Below are 18,903 nucleotides of genomic sequence, written 5' to 3' on the forward strand. Positions count from 1 at the left end.
GGTTTATCCACAACCTTTACTATATATTTCCCTTTATAAATGAGGCTTTTCCTTTCCTATAAATGCTTCCTTCATCTTGTAGCCTTTTCTTTTCTACTAAAAGAAGACCCTTTCACATTTCCTTTAGGGTAGGTTTAGTGTTGTTGAACTCTTTCCTATTTTGCTTGCCTGAGAGGTTCTCTCTCCTTCAATTCTGAATGACAATCTTGCTGCATAAAGTCTCATAGGTTTTAGCTTTTTCCCTTTTAGCACTTGATATACATCGTGTGACTCCCTTCTGGCCTGCAAAGTGTCTGCAGAAAAATCAGCTGATAGCCTTACGGGGGTCCCCTTGTATGTGAGTCTTTGTTTTTCTCTTGCTACCTTTAGAATTCTCTATCTTAAACTTTTGCCATTTTAATTATGACATGTCTTGCTGTATGTCTGTTTGGATTCATCTTGTTAGGGATGCTCTGCTTCCCAGGCCTGGATATCTGTTTCCTTCTTCAGGTTTGGGAAGTTTTCAGCTATAAATTCATCAAATACATTTTAGACTCTTTTTCTCTGTTCTCTGTCTCTTCTCCTTCTAGGAACCCTATAATGTGAATGTTAGCTTGCTTGATATTGTCCCAGAAGTCCCTTAAACAATTCTTGTCTTTTAAAAATGTGCTTTTCTTTTTGTTTTTCTGATTGGGTGATGTCTGTCCATTATTCTATCTTCTAGATCACTTACACATTTATCTGTATCGTTTACTCTGCTGTTAATTCCTTATGGTGTGTTTTTCATTTCAGTTTTTGTATTCCTTAGCTATGATGGTTCTTATTTATGTTTTCTAGTTCTTCATTAAAATTTTCACTGCTTTCTCCATTCTTTTCCCTAGTTCTGTTAGCATTCTTATTACTAATGCTCTGAAACTCTAATCTGGTAAATTATTTATCTCTGTTTCATTAGTTTGTTCAGGAGTTTTTTCTTCTTGTTTCATTTGAGACAAATTTCTCTGTCTTCTCATTTTGTTGAACTTTCTCTGTCTCTACGACATCAGGTGAAACAGTTACCTATCCCAGTCCTGAACAGGTGTCCTTCCAGGTGTGAGAGCATCCCTGTGCAATCTGTGTGTGCCCAGTGGCTCTGGTGGGAGAGCTGGATCTGACGTGAGCATAAGTCATGACTTTCCACAGGGTGTTCTGGCAACTGTCACCATGGTGGCAGGTGGGACTGGAGATGGAGCGTCTAGAGCCAGAGCCAGGTGGCAGCCAGGGCTTCTCTTGTGCATGGTGACTGACACTGCCCTTTTAGAGGCAGGGTAGGGTCCCAAGTGGCTGGAGCAGAAGCCTTGCGGGTTGGGTACAAACAAGCTGGTTTCATTTCTTTTAAGTGTGCACTATCTTCGCTCCCAGCATCAGCACCTTGCCCTGGAGGGGAGTAGTGCTGGAGCAAGAGGAGTGGGGCTAGAGAGGGCGCTTTAATGTGGGTGGCGCACGCACTGGAGTGATCCCAACATGCCAGTCAGAGCTTGAGACATCTCCTGACTTGCCTCCTTGAGAGCCAGCAATGCCCACCCTCATCGCCTTCCAGATGCCGTCCCAGGTCTAACCCATTTTCATCCCTCACACCTGAGTACTCTCCCCGGCCATGGCAGTTCTTGTCCTAGTGTGGAGCTGCACCGGAGCAAGAGGACTTGGAACATGTGCTCGGCAGGTGCTGGGGCGCATGCTGTGGTGGCCAGGGCAAACCTCCAGAGTCCCAGGCAATTCCGATCGGCTGCCTCCACCTTGTTTCAGGAGTAAGCGAGCATTTGTGCACTCTTCATGAGTGGAATCTAGGCTTCTTACAGCCCCACTCTCAGTCCCACTGCTATTCTAAGCAGCTAAGCGGACTTGTCTTCCTGGTGTCGGACCCCAGGGCTCAGGCACCCAATATGCAGTTAGAACCACTCACTCCCCAGGGAGGATCTCCCAGGCTGTGCAGCCCCACCCTCTTTGTGTCCCCTCCCAAGGGCACAGGTCCTAGCCTGATCTCTCCTCTTCCCTTCCTACCCAACTCCGTGTGGATCTTTCTTCCAGCCTTGGTTGTACAGGAGTCTGTCTGCCAGTCTCCAGTTTGTTTTCAGTGGGAAACCTTCCACGTGGAGATGTGTTTTTGATGTGTTCAAGGGGGAGGTGAGCTCCACATCCTCCTACCCCTCCATTTTGGCCTCTTCTCCCCAGACGTTTTTAATTGAAGAATAAAATAGAAGGACGATAAGTCCTTTAATTCTGGGAAGGTAGTCAGGGTCAAAGTTGGCAAATTAGATGGTTTTCAGTGGTGTCTTATATCTTTGAGATGGCTATTATCTCTTTGTTCCTCTGGCACTAAATGATAATTTATTACTTATTGTAATCTAGAAAACCAGTTTTGGAGTTTATTTATAAAACAATATGAGAGCGTTTGATGATATTAACAGCCTAGGGAATGTCCCCTAATCCTCTTATTGCTTGAGAGTGAAACAGGGTTAGAGCTTGGACATGATGGTAAAAGGATATGAAACTTCCAGTTTTCTCTATGGTACTCTGATTTCCAACCCAGGTCATCTCCATAAAGGATTATGTTTAGGACTTGGACTATTCTAAAGTTCAAGGCTTTGGAAAATCACACACTTACCCACAGCCTTTAAAATCATGTTTTTGATTTGTTTTGATACAGCTTCATTTTTAATTTGGGAAATAAACAGAGACCACTCAAATGAGAAGAAGTAAGTAATTCAGAGTTTGCTAGAACAAGGGAGTTGGCCACCATCAACTGCGTTTTGACAGAGACTCCAGGGAAAGCTTTGTAATAGAAAAAAGGAAGGCTTAGGTGTGATTAGAGGCTGCTGTCCTGGAGAAGCTGGAGGCTGCTAGTTAGAGCATCCCACGTGATTGGTTAGATTGGTTAGGGGAGCATATTTGGCTTTCTCTGGTTGGTTGGATTTCTCTAGTTGGAAGTAGGGACAAAAATTAGGGAGACTGTCAGTTATTAATCAAGTCCTGGCCGTTTGGGGATGACGGCTACAGGGGTTATTGTTTGGCTTCCTGAACCATTTGCTAGAAGTAACGGCCAGACTTCCTGCAACTCTCACTTGTACGTAGGATTCTGGGTTCCTGGACTGGTTGTTGTAGATAATGGCTTGGTTTTCTGGGCTGGTGCTGTAGATTGTGGGTCAGAGTTTAATTTTTAGATATATTGTCTGGCTATGGTCCACTTGTATGTTCAGTTTCTTCTGGACTTTCTAAGAAAATAGTCATGAATGCATGTGGAGATGATTTTTGAAGAATTGTCTGTAGTATAAAAAAATTGAAGCAACCTAAATGTATAACAATTGGGGTCTAGTTTAATAAATTATACTATATTAATGTAGTATTATCTAACTTCCATTTTTGGATGATGTAGAAGAGTATCTAATGTCATTAAATATTTAAAATACTTTAAGATAAATATAGCAGTTATAAAGCTACGTCTGTATTATGACTTAATTTTTGAAAAAAAGAATGATGCATAGAAAAAATTACTGGTGTATCATGTATCAAATTGGTTCTGGTATCAGCATGGTGGGGTTAAGAGTAATTTAAATTCTTTTCCTTTTCTCTAGTTTTAAATTATATGCCATTAATGTGTACTATTTTTAGAAACAAAAAAATTCCTATAAATGTGTATTTTTTCTCTTTTTTTAAATTGAAGTATAGTCAGTTTACAATGTTGTATCAATTTCTGGAGTGCAGCATAATAGTTCAGTCATACATATACATGTATATATTCCTTTTCATAATCTTTTTCAGTTAAATGTGTATTTTTAAAGGGAAAAAGAAAAATATAACCTGTAGGTTCACATAAGTAATGTGCCCATTTAAGAGAAGAAAAGACTAAGATATTAAAAGAGATGGGAACAAATGAGTCCACATATGTGTAGTTTGAGGAGGTTGAACTGTCTAAACGTACCTCCCTGAAATTTTTATGCAACATGATTACTGGCTAAAGCTATTTGTTATAATAGCACTTTCTCACCAGTGCGTTTCTTGAAAACTGTGAAAACTTCTATCTTGACAAGCTGTCAAATGACATGCAAACATTTTTGTACCAAAGAAATTCTGTTTCACAGATGCACTGGGAATATTTACCTTCAGGAGTCCCAGAGAAGCCAGCAATGTTTCTCTGATTACTCGGAGTCTAAGGATGAACAACTTTGTTTTATACGTAATGATGTGATTTATAAAGCAGGGAGGCTAGTATGATTTCACTTTTTGGAGGCTGAGGCCGACCTTGGTGGTCTTTCTGAACGGCATGTCTTGAAAGAGCCTGTAGGTTCAAACTATTCAGCTGCGTTCAGACAAAAATTGACGCAGAAGGAGACAGCTCTGGGTATATTGGTCGTGGGAATACAGTGGACACAGTGACCTTAAAAGTGGCAGCTGGGATTTGTCCTCAGGCAAGAAAGGCTGACCTTCCAGGGCAGATTCTGCTTTGCATAATGATGTAAACTAAGACCCTTGTTTTTATCCATTATTTAGAGAAGATTCTAAAAATTCAAAACCTCAATATGTACCTATCGATCTTGGAATGCTTGCTCACCTTTAAATATTCTTAGCGTAAGAAGCAGGGGTTGGATCTCACTGAGTTCTCCATGGGACCAAGCATTTGGTTGTTCGCATTCAGCCAGATTGAATGAGCAGCTGCTTCATGAAGAGACCGATTCTACCGTTAGCTGGAGAATTTAGATTCTGAGATGGAGAAGGAAAGATTGATAAAGTTTTAAAATGGTAAATGGAACCCGACTGCAAAATAGCCGGGGTATTTATGTAAATTTTTTCATCAGATGCTGTCCACATATGAGTTATGAACCTTTCAGGCCTAAGTCATCTACATGGGTTGTTTTCAGCTGGGTAAGCAGTGGTCACTGAAGTTATTTCAAGTCCTTCAGTCCGTACTAGTAGGTGGTCTTTGTGGATGTCTTAAATAACGTGTCTCTGATATATATGCACTTTCAAAAGTCTAATTAGTAAAGTGAAAATTTATTTACTATATTCTGAATTCACAGGAGCAGTTTAGATTTTTCTCTCTAGTCTTGCTTCAGTTTTGGTACCTTATTTTCAAGTATTTTCTCACTGATCTCTTGTTTCATATTATGTTAACACATAAAACCATGTTTTTCAGATGATCGTTCCCAGGAGAAAAAGGAGGAAATCCTGGAAAGTGAAAAGCCCAGTGGACACAGTGCTAAGCAAGGAAAATCAGACATACAAAGTCAAGACCACACCAGTACCAGCCCCGGACTCACTGAGCCCGCCAAGATCCCGACCCTGTAAGGATAACATACTTACTTAGTTTCATGTTGGTGCGGAGAGTGAAACAGCCTCATTGACTGGCTGCTTCTTTTAATGCTTTGTTAAGGATAAGGAGGTGTTCCGGATTGCTTTTGAAACGTGTGTATATGTTAAGTTTCCAGGGCAACAGACAAAGACAGATAATCTACAGGGTAACTTCCCAACAAGATAGCTCTGTGTTGCAAGTCATCAGTGGGCCTGAAACGTCGGTGCAAGATGAGATGTCTGTGGATGCTATGCATGTCTTCATTGATGAACATGGTAAGTCTTTAGAGCTCTGTACTCACGAGGAAGACAGGGTGAGGCTGGCAGCTTTCGCAAAGTCCCACGTGGTCTCTTAACCTGAGGACAGTTTTCCCTGCTATCCGAAAGGAGAGCGGTCCTATGAAACCTTCCCTAAACTAGAATGATGTAAAGCAAAGAAGCGGTTACCTAAGGATGCACAAAATAAACCAGTGTAAGACACAGGTGCTCCTGGACAGTTCAAAGCTGTAGCGACTTGACGCCGTGATGCTGGGTGTAGATCCCGGGGAGGGAGCTTGGGGATGCTGCTCTCACTGCGTGGGGTGTGCACTGGCTCTGTAACAGCGCCCTGCAAAACAGACACTGAATGCTGTTTTCACTTCTAGCCTGATTTTGTAGAAGCAAAAGTCATTTTGGGATTTCTTTGGGTTAGCAAACAAAGGTTTTTAAAATTGAAGTGTTGTAAAGTGAACTTTCGAAAAGTAGGGGATACCTGCAAGGGGCTTTGAAACAGGAAGACTTAATTCTTTTTGTGTATATATATTTTTATTGAAGTGTAGTCAGTTTACAATGTTGTGTCAATTTCTGGTGTACAGCTCAGTGCTTTAGTCATAGACAAACATACATATATTCATTTTCACATTCTTTTTCACCGTAGGTTACTACAAGATATTGAATATAGTTCTCTGTGCTATACACTATGAACTTGTTTATCTATTTTATATATACTAGTATCTGCAAATCTCAGACTCCCAATTTATCCCTTCCTACCCCTCATTTCTCACACGTAATGTTCTTAGAACACAGTGTGTGCCCTCCTTCCTCAGGGCCTTTGCACATGCCATGTCCCTATGCCCACATTGTGCTATTTATCCTTCAGATCTCAATTCTAAAGAAAGTTCTTCAGGAAAACTCTTTCTGGACTCCCCAGGCTTAGTCAGGTTCCTCTGCTTTTTTCCTCTCTAAATGGCCTATCCTTTTCCTTCTCTGAGAGTATTACAGCTTCTAATTGTTTACTGATATAATAATTTGATTAATGACATTTTCCCCCTCACAGTTGTAAACTTCAGGAAGGTGATGTCTAGCACCTAGTAAATATTTATTGAATATATGCTGAAAATATGACCTTGATATATTGTAACACTATTACTATAAATTTAAAAAAAATTTTTAATGCTATTATTATAAATTTATAATGCTATCATTATAAAAAATAGTTAAAATAAAAGAAAGAAAGAAAGAAAGAGAAAGAAAAGAAAAGAATCATTAAGTGCCAAGTTCAAGGTTCTGTGGATAAGCGGCATAGGTCCTAGTTTTTCTAGGATGGGTCTTGGGTTAAGTCCCTTATAGATCAATGAATGCTTGTTATTTTACTCTCAAAAGGATCCTAGTTTGGACAACAAATTACAGGTTATGCTGTCTATAGACCAGTAGTTTATAGTTTGAAGTGCTTTGTCATCTGTGGAAATACATGGTGACTTTTACACTACAAAGAAGAGCATTAGTACTTCTATGGAAGCCTCCAGACAGGCTGTGGTTGTCATTGTGAATGTCTCTCTTGGTGAGACAGCCTTCAAGTTGACGTCCAGCACTGCAGACTGCGTTGCCACTGCTGGTAACAGACAAGGTTAATTACGCTCCCATGTCACCTGAAGAAGGTACTCCTAAAACCTCTTCTGGGGAGAGACCGTTCACATTTACAAAGTGAACTGATTTCACACCTCAATACCTTGAACCATGTTAGCAGGCTAATTTAACTCTGCAGATTAATTCCGTCTCTTGCTTTTTCTCATTACTGGGCTGACACATCAGTCAGCCGCTATGCCGCTATTCATCTGCAAACTCAAAGGTACGGGTGGTCCCACCTGGTCAAAATCACACACTTAATAAGCCTCTTTTTGCACAGGATACCAAAAATCCCAAAAAACCAAAAAACAAAAAACCCACCCTGTTACGGCATTCACAGATCATTCTAACACATGAAGAGTTTAAAAACTTTTTTTTTTAATTGAAGTGTAATTGATTTACAGTGTTAGTTTCAGGTGACACATGAAGAGATCATACAAACAATGCATTGAAAAGATTATTTAGAAGTGAATTAGCAATGGTGCAAATTAATCAGTCAAGAGCAATTAAGGAACTGAGTCAAACTTGTCTAGGCGTATTATCAGAGACATACATCAACATTATCTCAGGTTACACATGCTATGGAGAAGAACAAAGAATGGACCTCGATTACCAACAGTTGGTATTAAAATAGTCTAAAATGAGTTCCCTCTAACTGAAAAAAAGTACAAGCTGACATGATCATATACAAATAATTGTGTAATATTCTTTGCTGAAATTTTGCAGGGGAAATTAAATCCTGTTACTTAAAGTCTGGCAATCAGAAAGAAGGTCCTTTCCAGCATCACTCATCAAATTATGACGGCTTCTCTCACGCTCGGTGAGTGGGGCTTGTTTTCAGGTTTAGGGGTGTTGCTTTGCTTCGGGGCATGCAACTTACTCTGACTAAATGAGGTGAGGATGCTGGTGTTGAATGAACGTGCTGATCCGTCTGTAAGTGTCAAAGCATGTGGGTTTTGTGCGAAAGAAAAAGAAACTCTGATATGGTGGAATAATCAAAAAATAAACGGAACTGTTTTCCTAGAAGCCACTTCCAAGAATATTCTATAGAATAGAACATGTAGGTATAAATAGACGGGACCCCATGTAAACAATTATGCTCCCTTTGGGAGAGGCAGTGGTGCAGCTCAAGAATGTATTAAATTTGTTCCAAGGAGCGGACTAGAGATATAATCAGTTCTCATCTGCACTAATGAGGCAGGCTCTTTTGTAGATGGATGATCTGAACATCTTTTCTATTCTCCTTCAGAATGCATTGAGTAACTTTCTTAATGACATTAATTAAGTTGATATTGAATTAACTTGTGTATCCAGAGCATCCTTGGATTAATGGTGGTGCTCACTGGGCAAACTGTGTCTTATCAGTGGCAGACTGAATTCATCCATTATCCTGGACTCCGAGATTCTTCGAGGATAACCCATCTGGATATGTCTCAGTTGCTTGCTCTGAGTGAGGAAGTAAATTTTTCATGTACATTTCTTTGTTTGTGTGCATATTTGTGGCTTTTGGGAAGACTTTCATGGTATAACGGAAATGCCTTAGGCTTCATGTCTAAAGAATACAAAAGGAGTTGTTGGAACTCTAATTCTAGACTCTGTGGTTCAGTTTTCCTTCCTAAGGTCAAAATTTGCCTACCAGGGAAATTGAAGGGGGAGCCTCTAGTGTGCAAGTCTGTCCTTGTCCCTGCAAGCTGGCCTCCAAATGGGAGTCTGCTGTGTGCCAACCTTTTAGCACATCCTCCTGTCACCTTTGCTGCTTCTCACCTACTCAGGAATGCTGGTGGCAGCCGCCATGGGAGATCTGACGGGTGCTGTAGGTGACAGCTCTCTCAGCCGCTCAGCTCCACCTGGGCCCCAACCCTGACGCATCCTGCTTGTGGCCACAGTCAGTCCTGTGGGGAAACAGGCATGGTCTCTCCCTCCCCTGCGTGCCCTGCACTCCTCCTCTGTCTCCACTGGTACCCGCGTTCCCATCAAAACAGACAGAACAAAATCCTCCTTTTCTAGCCAAGACACATGCAAAGTCCTCATGCACGTGGAGACCTCAGAGGTGAGGGACGCCTGGCATCCACATGTCTGCTCCAGCCTCCAGGATGTTTGGTTACAGGGGTGTGATGAGTTGAGTCGTCTAAGGTGGCGGCTTCTTCCAGACAAAATGCTGAATGACTGGAGAACACGGCTTCAAAGCTGTCCTGCTAGTCTACAAGCCTCCCTTGAAAGCAGTGGCATTTTTAAACTGAATTTGAAACAAATAGAAGCCTCTTCTTTTATCCCAGAATAAATTTACAAGACTTTAATTTTGATTTTCCTGGATAGATGTACTTTACTTTACCCCTAGGGAAATACTTTAACTGCTTTTGCCCAAAATGCCAGTTAAAATAAGGCCACAGAGCCAGAGCCTGAGAAAACTAAAAACGGACAGTGTGCAGGTAAGAATTAAAGAGGGTGCCGACAGGGGTTTCAATAAGCCCCTCCTCCTCAGACCAGGCCTCCCCGAGAGACACCCATGCACTCACCCTCTCCCCTTAATTTCTCTCTCTTCATTAAATTTCCCCCAACTCTGGCTTTTTTTCATTTCCTCTGCATTTGCTTTCCCTATGAGAGCTCTTTCCTGTTTAACCTGCCCTCCACTCTGAGACCTGCTTCGGCTTAGATTTGCCACAGCGGATTCGTTCACTCTTGGTGAAAGAGCTTCGGGCAAGGGTAGGTTTGGGCCCTGCTGGTATTGGAGGAATGGTGCAGAATGTCTTTGTGCTGAGCTTTCCTGTGAAGCCATGTGGCTTAGTGGAGAGTGTCAAGATGTCAGCCCCTTCCTAGATCTGCCTTTTCATGTCCAGGGAACCTTTAGACCTTTTCTGTTACACACGAGAGAAATCCAAGTCAAATGGGCTTCATCAAAATGGGAATTTGGGGCCGTGTGATGGAGGTGTCTTCACGGGTGTCACTTCTCTTTCTCCGTCAGTCTCTCATTTGGCTGTCTTCCACCCTCAAACACATCCTGACCGTCAGAAGATGCTGGTAGTAGCCCCACTCCATGTCTTCCCTCTTCAAGTCCAGCGGGGAGCACATGCTTCTTTCCCATAAGCCCCAGTGTAAGTCTCATTGTGGAACTTCTTTGTTCTGACTGGGGCCACGAGCCCTGAGCCGAGTCACCAAGGCAGTACTTGGCTTGGGTCTGCGTACATCCGCTGACCTGGCATCGCAGGTTCCCGCTGAGGAAGTAGTGGGGTGGCTCTTCAGAGGGGCATCTGGAGTAGGGTGCATAGATGCTCGGCAGCAGAACTCAACAGATGACCCCAGAGGACTGTCTTTCCAGCAAAATGGCAATTCGATTAATTACTATGCTTCTTTAAAGAGAATAATGATCACGTTTTATAAAAGCAACTTTCCTTTAAAGAAAAACTTTGAGCAATGTCCCTAGTTGTCTCTTACATTTCTTGTTTTTTTTTTTCATTGTCTTTTAAAAAATTATTTATTTATTAATTGAAATACAGTTGGTTTGCAATGTTGTGTTAGTTTCTGGTGTACAGCATAGTGATTCAGTTATCCATATATATATTTATATATATTTTTTCATGTTCTTTTTCATTATAGGCTATTACAAGATTTTGAATATAGTTCCCTGTGCTGTCCAGTAGGACCTTGTTATTTATCTATTTTACATATATTAGCATGTATCTAATAATCCCAAACTTCCAGTTTATCCCTCCACCTTACCCCTGTCCTCCCTGGTAACCATAAGTTTGTTTTCTATGTTTGTGAGTCTGATCCTGAGTCACATAGGTTTCTTGTACGTGAACATTCTGATGGACAGGATCTTGGTCCACGTGCTAAGTGCTAAGTCTTTAACAACCTGCTCTTTCCCCAAGGGAATTTGACAGGGCATTGGTCCTAAGAGTTCTAGGAAGGAACGCATAGCTTTTCTTTCTTGGGCTTAGAAAAATAAAATAATGTACACATATGTATAGGCTATTATTGGAGAATACAACTGTCCTCAACACTGTCTGCTCTATCAAATAAGTTAGTCCTGTAGAGGGAACTTTGTTATAGATGTTGTGGTCAGTCAGGACCGTGGACAGAGGGGATGGCCAGTGCTTCCTGTCTGGTACAGGAGCACAAAACTTCACTCACTTCACTTAGCAAAATCACAGCACTGAAGCTGTTCCCCTGCTGTTCTGGAAAAGCAGATCTGGGGCTGCCATCTGTTTAATTCATGCTCAGGAAAATGGCTCAGTCCTACGTAGAGTTGGATGAGCTTCTGGATCTAAACTGCTGTCTGACAGGCTGAGGATGGATAGTCCCACAGTCTCACACTCCTCCCCAGACTCAGAGATGTTGAAAATTGTGCCACCCATTCGTGGGAGGCTACTTCCTTTGGATTTGTAATAAGCCTTAGCTTCCATGGAAGCACATGATGGTTTGGGTATTGTTTGAAGTAGTTGAATGAAAGGAAAACTGTGGTAAAATAGGTTGAAAGCAGGCAAGCTGGTTTAATTGAAATATGCTCATCCCTGCATTAACATACCTGTGTGTGTGTGTGTGTGTGTAGGAGACCAGCAGTCCTGCGTTGGTGGTACAGGTAAAGAACGCCATCAGAGCAGAACACAGCTGATCAAGGGCATTGACAGCAGCTCAGGACTGTGTGACTTGGATGGGCCAAGTCACTCACAGCTTACACCTGTGTTCAGCTGTGCCTTGTCTTTCTCTGAGGAGCAACATTATGGCCTTCTCTGGCCCTGCAAGGGAACATTTTCTTACAATGATTCTGATGTCAGCAGCCATCACTAACGAAAGATGCATTATGCACTAAGCACCATGCTAAATGTGAAATTATCTTTTTTCATGTGCACAACATAATGGAGGTAGGTGATATTAGCTCCACTTTACAAAAAAGGAAACAAAGACTGGATGCCCAATGTCAGGAGCTAGGGGGCGGCCAATTGACACTTAAATCTCACCCTCTGCACATCTTCCCCACAGCAGGGGCCACAGCCTCAATGCCTTGGTGCCCAGGCAAGCTGTATAAGTAGGTGAAGCAGGCCCATGGCTGAATGGCAGGAGTGCTGGGTGCTGAGTCCTTTGGAGGGCATTTGTCCTGCCCCCAGAAGGCGGCTGCTTCTTGTTTTCTTCTCTTTGTATTTTTTTTAAAATTATAGTTGATTTATAATGTTGTGTCAGCTTCTAGTGTATAGCAAAGTGATTCAGTTTTTTATATATATATGTGTATATATATGCACACACAGTCTTTTTCAGATTCTTTTCCATGGTATGTTATTATAAGATATTAAATATAGTTCCCTGTGCTATATAGTGGGTCCTTGTTGTTTATCTGTTTTATGCACAGTAGTGTATATATGTTAATCCCAAACTCCTAATGTATCTCTCCCACCCCTTTTCCCTTTGGTAACCATAAGTTTGTTTTCCATGTCTGTGAGTCTATTCCTGCTTTGTAAATAAGTTAATTTGTATCATTTTTTGGATTCCAAATATAAGTGATATCGTATGATATTTGTCATTCTCTGACTTACCTTTTCACTAATAATAATAATAACAACAACAACAACAATAATAAACTAATGATAATCTCTAGGTCCATCCATGTTGCTGCAAATGGCATTATTTCATTCTTTTTTATGGCTGAGTAGTATTCCATTGTATAAATATGCCACAGCTTCTTTATCCAGTCATCTGACAATGGACATTTGGGTTGCTTCCATGTCTTGGCTATTGTAAATAATGCTGCTGTGGACATTGGGGTGCATGTGTCTTTCTGAATTGTATTTTTATCTAGATATATGCCCAGGAGTGGGATTGCAGGATCATATGGTAGCTCTATTTTTAGTTTTTTCAGAAACCTCCATACTGTTCTCCATAGTGGCTGTACCAAACTGCATTCCCAGCAGCAGTGTAGAAGTTTCCCTTTTCTTCACACCCTCTCCAGCATTGATCTTCAGTGTGCTTATACCAGCTCAGGAAGCCTAGGTGACCAGATTTCCCAGTTTTATTTCCTACAGAGATATACCCGTTTCTTTGTAAAAATCTATTTTGTTTAATGTTGTCTATTTAAAATTTTTTTTGAAACACCACAGACCACGGATGACAGGTGTGTGGTTGGCTGTGGCCGACTCTGCTCTGAAGTCTGGGCCTTCACCCAGTGCTCGACACCCACGTGGAGCAGCCCCCTGCTAACATGTGTGCTCTCGGTGCGCCCTTCCATGGCCCCTGCTCCCTGAGCAGGCGCACAGGCAGCCCGCTCCTCCAGGCCCCCTTCACAGCCCCAGGCCTCACCTCTCCTCTCCCTGAGGCCCGTGTAGCCCACCGCCAGCCCTTCCTCTTCCGGGCATCGACTTTTCTTTGCCTAGAACACCCTTCTCCACTTATTTCTTCTTTCTGGAGTTCTTACCTTCAAAGCGCAGATTACCATCTGTCCCTTTTATCCATCTTTCCCTCATCAGCCCTACTGTGACAATGAACCCATCCCTCTGTGTTGACAGCAGAGGAGTGCTAATCACATTCTCCCTGGTGTGGAAGACTCCCAGCTCTTCTTCTAGACTGTTCTTGTCTAAAGAAAAGTGGCCATGGCTGGGGTGCAAAGGCACCCTATACAGAGGTGATAAAGATAACCCTGTACAGATAGCCCTCACTTCACCCTCTGTAGGCAGATAGGTGGGCAGTAAATAGTGAATTGGATCACATGAATCATTGGAGATGACAAGGATCGCCCAGCCGGGGTTCTTGACAGCAAACGCCAGCCGGGCATTTAGGGACAGCAGGTGGGAGGCCGAACAGGAGGGGAGGAGGCAGATGGTGCTGGTCATGGAGCCTGGTTGAGGAATTCACACTTTGTTCTAATTGCAGTGGGAGTAACCAGACCTCTTTGCAGACAGAAACAACCCAGCGAAAGTGAGATTATCAAAGCATCCTCGGATGACTACCTCCCCTTGTGATTGCTGGGGGAGGAAGAGTCAGAAGCAGTTGGCCTGGTCGACATATTGGACTACAGAACGTCCTCTCCTCTCCTTTCTAGGTGGGGAAAATGGGGGGGGGGACACCCTGCAAAATGCCTGTCTTGAACCACTTTCCATAGAAATCGAAATTGAGTCTCAAATTAGACCTCCCAGTCCTCTGTTCCACTCAGCCATGAGGAAATGATTCTCTCTGTCCCTGTGAAAGGGGACTGTGATGGAAACTCTCCACTTTGAGATCCACCCTTCCCTGACCTCAGAGGGGTCACATCTCATGGCCTGAACTTGCACTTTCGTCTTGGACTGTCCCGATGCCAGTGCCTGCGCTGAGCGTGACTTTTGGGTCGATAGGGAGCAACTTACTTAACTGTCTGAAGCGTCTGTTTCCTAATCCATGAATGGAAGTAATATCAGTGATGTGTTTAAGCGACGGCTTTAAAAACTAAATTTAATAGTATATACGGAGCTTAGGACAGTACCTGCTACAGAGGACACCAAGAAAATGTCAGTGGTCATTACTGTCTCCAAGCAGTAGGACAGTGGCGAAATTCACCACGACTGTATACAGCAAAAGAGCCGGACTTCAGGCCCAGGGAAGCTTTTCCTCTGGCACTTTTATGAGCCACTTTATGAGCTTTTAAGGTGGTTAAGTGCTCCGTATTCTCCCTGTCAACCGGTTGTAGAGAAAGTACTTTACTGTTATATCCGTGGCTTTTAATGCCATTAACTTTAGAGTTCCACTGTAATAAACATAAACTTTGATTCTGAACTTGGCAGGGCTCCTAGTTGGGGCTGTTTCTAAGCCCTTCAGCCATGCAAGATACTGGAAAAGCAGCAGCTGTTTCCCTGGAAGGCGACTTCCATGGCTGGAATTGCCTCCAACTAAGCCATTAAACCACCAATTCTCATCATTGGCAAGAAGGCCGTTCCTCTTTGCCGTTGGTAAACCTGGTGGCCCTGTGACAGCTTTATGTCCCTGACTCCCAAGTATGAATAGGGAACTGTTTGCAGTGTGACTTCCATGTCTCTTTGGGGATTCCTGGCGGAAATCAAGAGAGGAAACAAGTTTCCCTCCTTGGCCCCACTGGTCATTGTGGGAACCAACACATTTCTCATTAACCGCCAAAGACAGACAAGCAGCATTTTTCGGGTGTGCGATAACTTGTCCATAAAGCGGTATCTTTGGTAACATTATCTCATGCAGTTCTGCTTTCCCCAGGAACTAGAATAAGGGAACTGTGGCTTGAATTCAGAATTTGGAATGGCTACTTAAAAACTGTTTCAGAGGATAAATTCATGTCCTAGGACACAGGATTGATTCAGTAGCTCAGAGCCCAATCTGAGCTCATCTACCTGGAAAATCAAAGTTGAAGTAGACTGTCTGCCTAGGAAGGGTTGGGGGGTGACCCTGCCTACAAGTGGAAGTGTGTTTTGAGTCCAAAGGGTTCACTACGGAGTGGACTTTTGTTTTTTCCCCTGGAGGGCTTGTAATTAAAGCTTGATAGTTTCTATTCTTTGTTCAACCAAGATTTACATTTCTTTTGTCTATAAATTCTTCCAAGTAACATAGCAGAGCTTTCTTCTGCTTTAGTATGAATCCACCTTTTCTAGTGTCACAAGCAAGCATGAAAATGCATGCAAAATGCATATCGTCTGCTCCCTAGTGAGACCCCATGGAAGGACGTAGTATTTACGTTCATTCTGAGTCTGCATTACTCCTGAAGCTGGCTTGGTAGTCCACTGAATGGAAGGCTCATTCCGGAGCAAATTAGTTTACAGGATTTTTATTGGGGATTTTGGTACCTCGACTTGTTTTTATTTAAAAAGTAGAATAGATTACGTGGGTAATCATCTATTTATGCATCTGGATTCACTTATTTTTTGGCTTTTGTTTGTTTACGAATCATTGAAGTGTGTATCAAAACAGCTGTTGTTCTGATTGTAAATTAGGCTTATTTAGAAGTCCTAAACTTCCAAACCCATTATGTGCTACACTCCGAAGGTAGACTGAAGCCCTGTACTTAATCTTTATTGCCTTCTCAGAATTCTTACTCTTTTGTTGACATCGTTACGATTAGCCTGTCTGACCCTTGTCTCAATAAAGCCTCCCTTACTTACTGAGATCAACTCCCAGGAAAGCCTTTAAAGTCACAGTGCTTAAGTCCATACCTGGATCCCGAAGACGGCAGGCAGGCAAGAAGGTTGTAAAAAATAATCACCTCTTGTAGACTCTTGGCTTTATGTTAGTTAGGAATAGCTGAGTCAGAATGTGGGGCACTGACATTAGTCAATAAAGCATTCAACATGTAGAGTAAAATGTGAATTCTCCCCACATCAGACATGTTCAGTCCTGTGTCTCATTCAAGCGCAAGTTGAAAATGTCAACTCCAAGGATAAATATTCGAGAATATGTGCATAGTGGCGTCATTCTGTTGACTTGCATGAGAGTTATGGGTTACTGCTTTAAATGGAAAATCTTTTGGGGGTGCTTGGTGGAAGAGATCTGGGAAAAGCAGATGATCACCCAGGGTTTTGCCTCTGAAGAGTTCCTGCTTTTCCACATTCCTCCTCTCTTTTATGTTTTTGGTTGTTACCCTCTGACCCTTTCACTGTAGTCCTTATTTTGTTTTCTTAGACACATGAGAGAGATGAAATTTTCATCTAGACACAGAGTCATAAGGATGGAAGGTTTAGGAGGCTGACTCTAGAAAGACTTCTGTTCTCTGAGGCACCTTCTCTGGAATGAGATTCTGTTCCTGTGGTCACAGCCCCGCCGGCCACACGGTGGCAGTCAGACCCTGTGCTGGAGGCCCTGTTCCACTCTGCTGTTCCCTTTTCCCTCAGTGCACAGACGAATTTTACTGTCATATCAAAGAAGAGTTGTTTGCAGACTTTAAGACAAAAATCCCTGTTAAAATTCTAAATACCAGGTTATAGTTTCCAAAGTAGTGCTGCTTAATTTGACCATCCCACTTACTAAAGATGTCGCTGTGACTTTCATTTCTAGGCTGCCCTTCTGGGTGGTGGGTTCCTGAGGCCTCAGAGGAAGCTTGGAAGACAAGGAAAGGGAGGCAGAAAGAGAGAGGCTGTTTCCTTCAGTCTGGTGGCTATACGTTTTGAAATCTGGGCAAGATGAAGAATTTCAGGAATCTCTTTCCACATCAGTGGGAAAATGTAGAAGCCCACATGTTTCTATTATTTGTCACTTGTAGAAGCTTGAATGACAGGAAACCTGGGGCGCACAATACTGTGGAATAGTGTCCATGTGACTTTGAGCCCCAACTCTGTCTGTCCACGTGGAGGTGCACCATCCTGGCCCTGGGAAAGATTCTATCCGCTGGTCTGTCTTTATTTCCTTCCTAGTGGCTGCTCTTTGGGTGGTTTCCACCATGAATCACTATTTCTGCTCTTGCTCTGAGCGCAATCTAGTTTAAATAAATCTAGCTATGGTATGGCTCTGAACCATACCATACCTGGTGAGCCAGAGAGAAGGAAAATCAAGGCCAGATGTGCAAGTCTTGCTCTGTTATAGTTCAGAGGGTAATTACTACGGGTTTAGAATATTTCCATTTCCATTGCTGTTTTACGGGAGGAAGTATCTCCTGGAACTTAGCACTTTCACATGATACTCATTAATACGGGGGTGGGCGAGGGGAAGGGAGTCTCTGGCCTTAGGTCAGTAAAATAGAGACTTTCCAGCCCATTATGCAGCCCACAGTCCAGAATGCAAGAACAAGCAGCTGAGAGTCTGAAAAGAGATGCAAGGAGAGAGAGTACAGCTCAGTGTTAGAGCGTGTGCTTAGCACGCACGAGGTCCTGGTTCGATCCCCAGTCCCTCCTCTAAAAATAAATAAATAAACCTAATTACCACCACCCCCTCAAAGAAAAACAAAAAAATAAATTTAAAAGAAAAGAGAGATACAAGTAAAGGAAGATGGGCAGGAATTCTTCAGAGATTAGTAAGGAGGGTCCTGGCCACTGAGTGACTTTTGTGACACCATTGGTTCTTGAGTGGACAAGCTGCGGCCCATGGGTCTCACTTCAGCATCAGGACCGCAGAAAACTGTGCCAGGCCAAGAGGGTAAATCTTTTCCCTTGGAGCAACACCAGGAGCAGCGTTTCATATCTCCCCCCGGCCAGACAGGAACCCCAGATACACGTGACAAGGAAGGTTTTCTGATGAAGACGTACCGGTCAGAAAGCTCAGAAAAGGATCTTTTTCAATATCATCATGCCTCGTCTAGAATACTCAACTCTTGTAAAAGCAGTTAATTAAGAGGGAACTTGGTATGTTGCTTACATCTGTTTTTCTGAAAGAAAGAAAAAAATAAGAAAAAAGGATTAGGTGTGAGTTGAAGCCAAGACATTCTTCCCCCATTCCCGCTGGTAGAGACCACTAGAATTAACATGTTGTTTGTGGGAAGAGCATAGGGGCTGCATTGCTATTTAATATGAAAATAAGCAAAGTCAGATCCTCTGTCAATAGCAGGAAATAGGAAGGTTGTGTCTGGTTATTAAGTGTCTGATATATAGGAAGCACCGTGCCCAGTCTGAGTTCATTATTACAGGAGTCCCTATGAGGGAGACATCACCCCGGTTTTACAGGTAAGGATTTTACGCAGGAAAACAACATATTGATAGTCACAGATGCTACGTAGAAGCGTAGTAATTCAAGCCTATTTCTGTTTAACTCTAGAAGTCATCCAAGCGATTTTGAAAAGAAGACCAAACCCTTGATTTTTACATAGGATTT

General features: G+C 42.6%; 1 protein-coding gene across 1 annotated transcript in view; it reads left to right on the forward strand.

The window, feature by feature from the left end:
• LOC102536615 (pecanex 2) overlaps positions 1-18,903 on the forward strand; it is a 236,173-nt gene that overhangs the window by 13,557 nt on the left and 203,713 nt on the right. Inside the window, exons 5-7 of the mRNA XM_072972392.1 lie at positions 5,147-5,294; positions 5,432-5,577; positions 7,912-8,005. Of these exons, the coding sequence (XP_072828493.1) occupies positions 5,147-5,294; positions 5,432-5,577; positions 7,912-8,005 (388 nt within the window). The remainder of the gene's footprint in view (positions 1-5,146; positions 5,295-5,431; positions 5,578-7,911; positions 8,006-18,903) is intronic.

This window comes from Vicugna pacos, chromosome 11, assembly GCF_048564905.1.
Source record: "Vicugna pacos chromosome 11, VicPac4, whole genome shotgun sequence".
NCBI lineage: Eukaryota > Metazoa > Chordata > Mammalia > Artiodactyla > Camelidae > Vicugna > Vicugna pacos.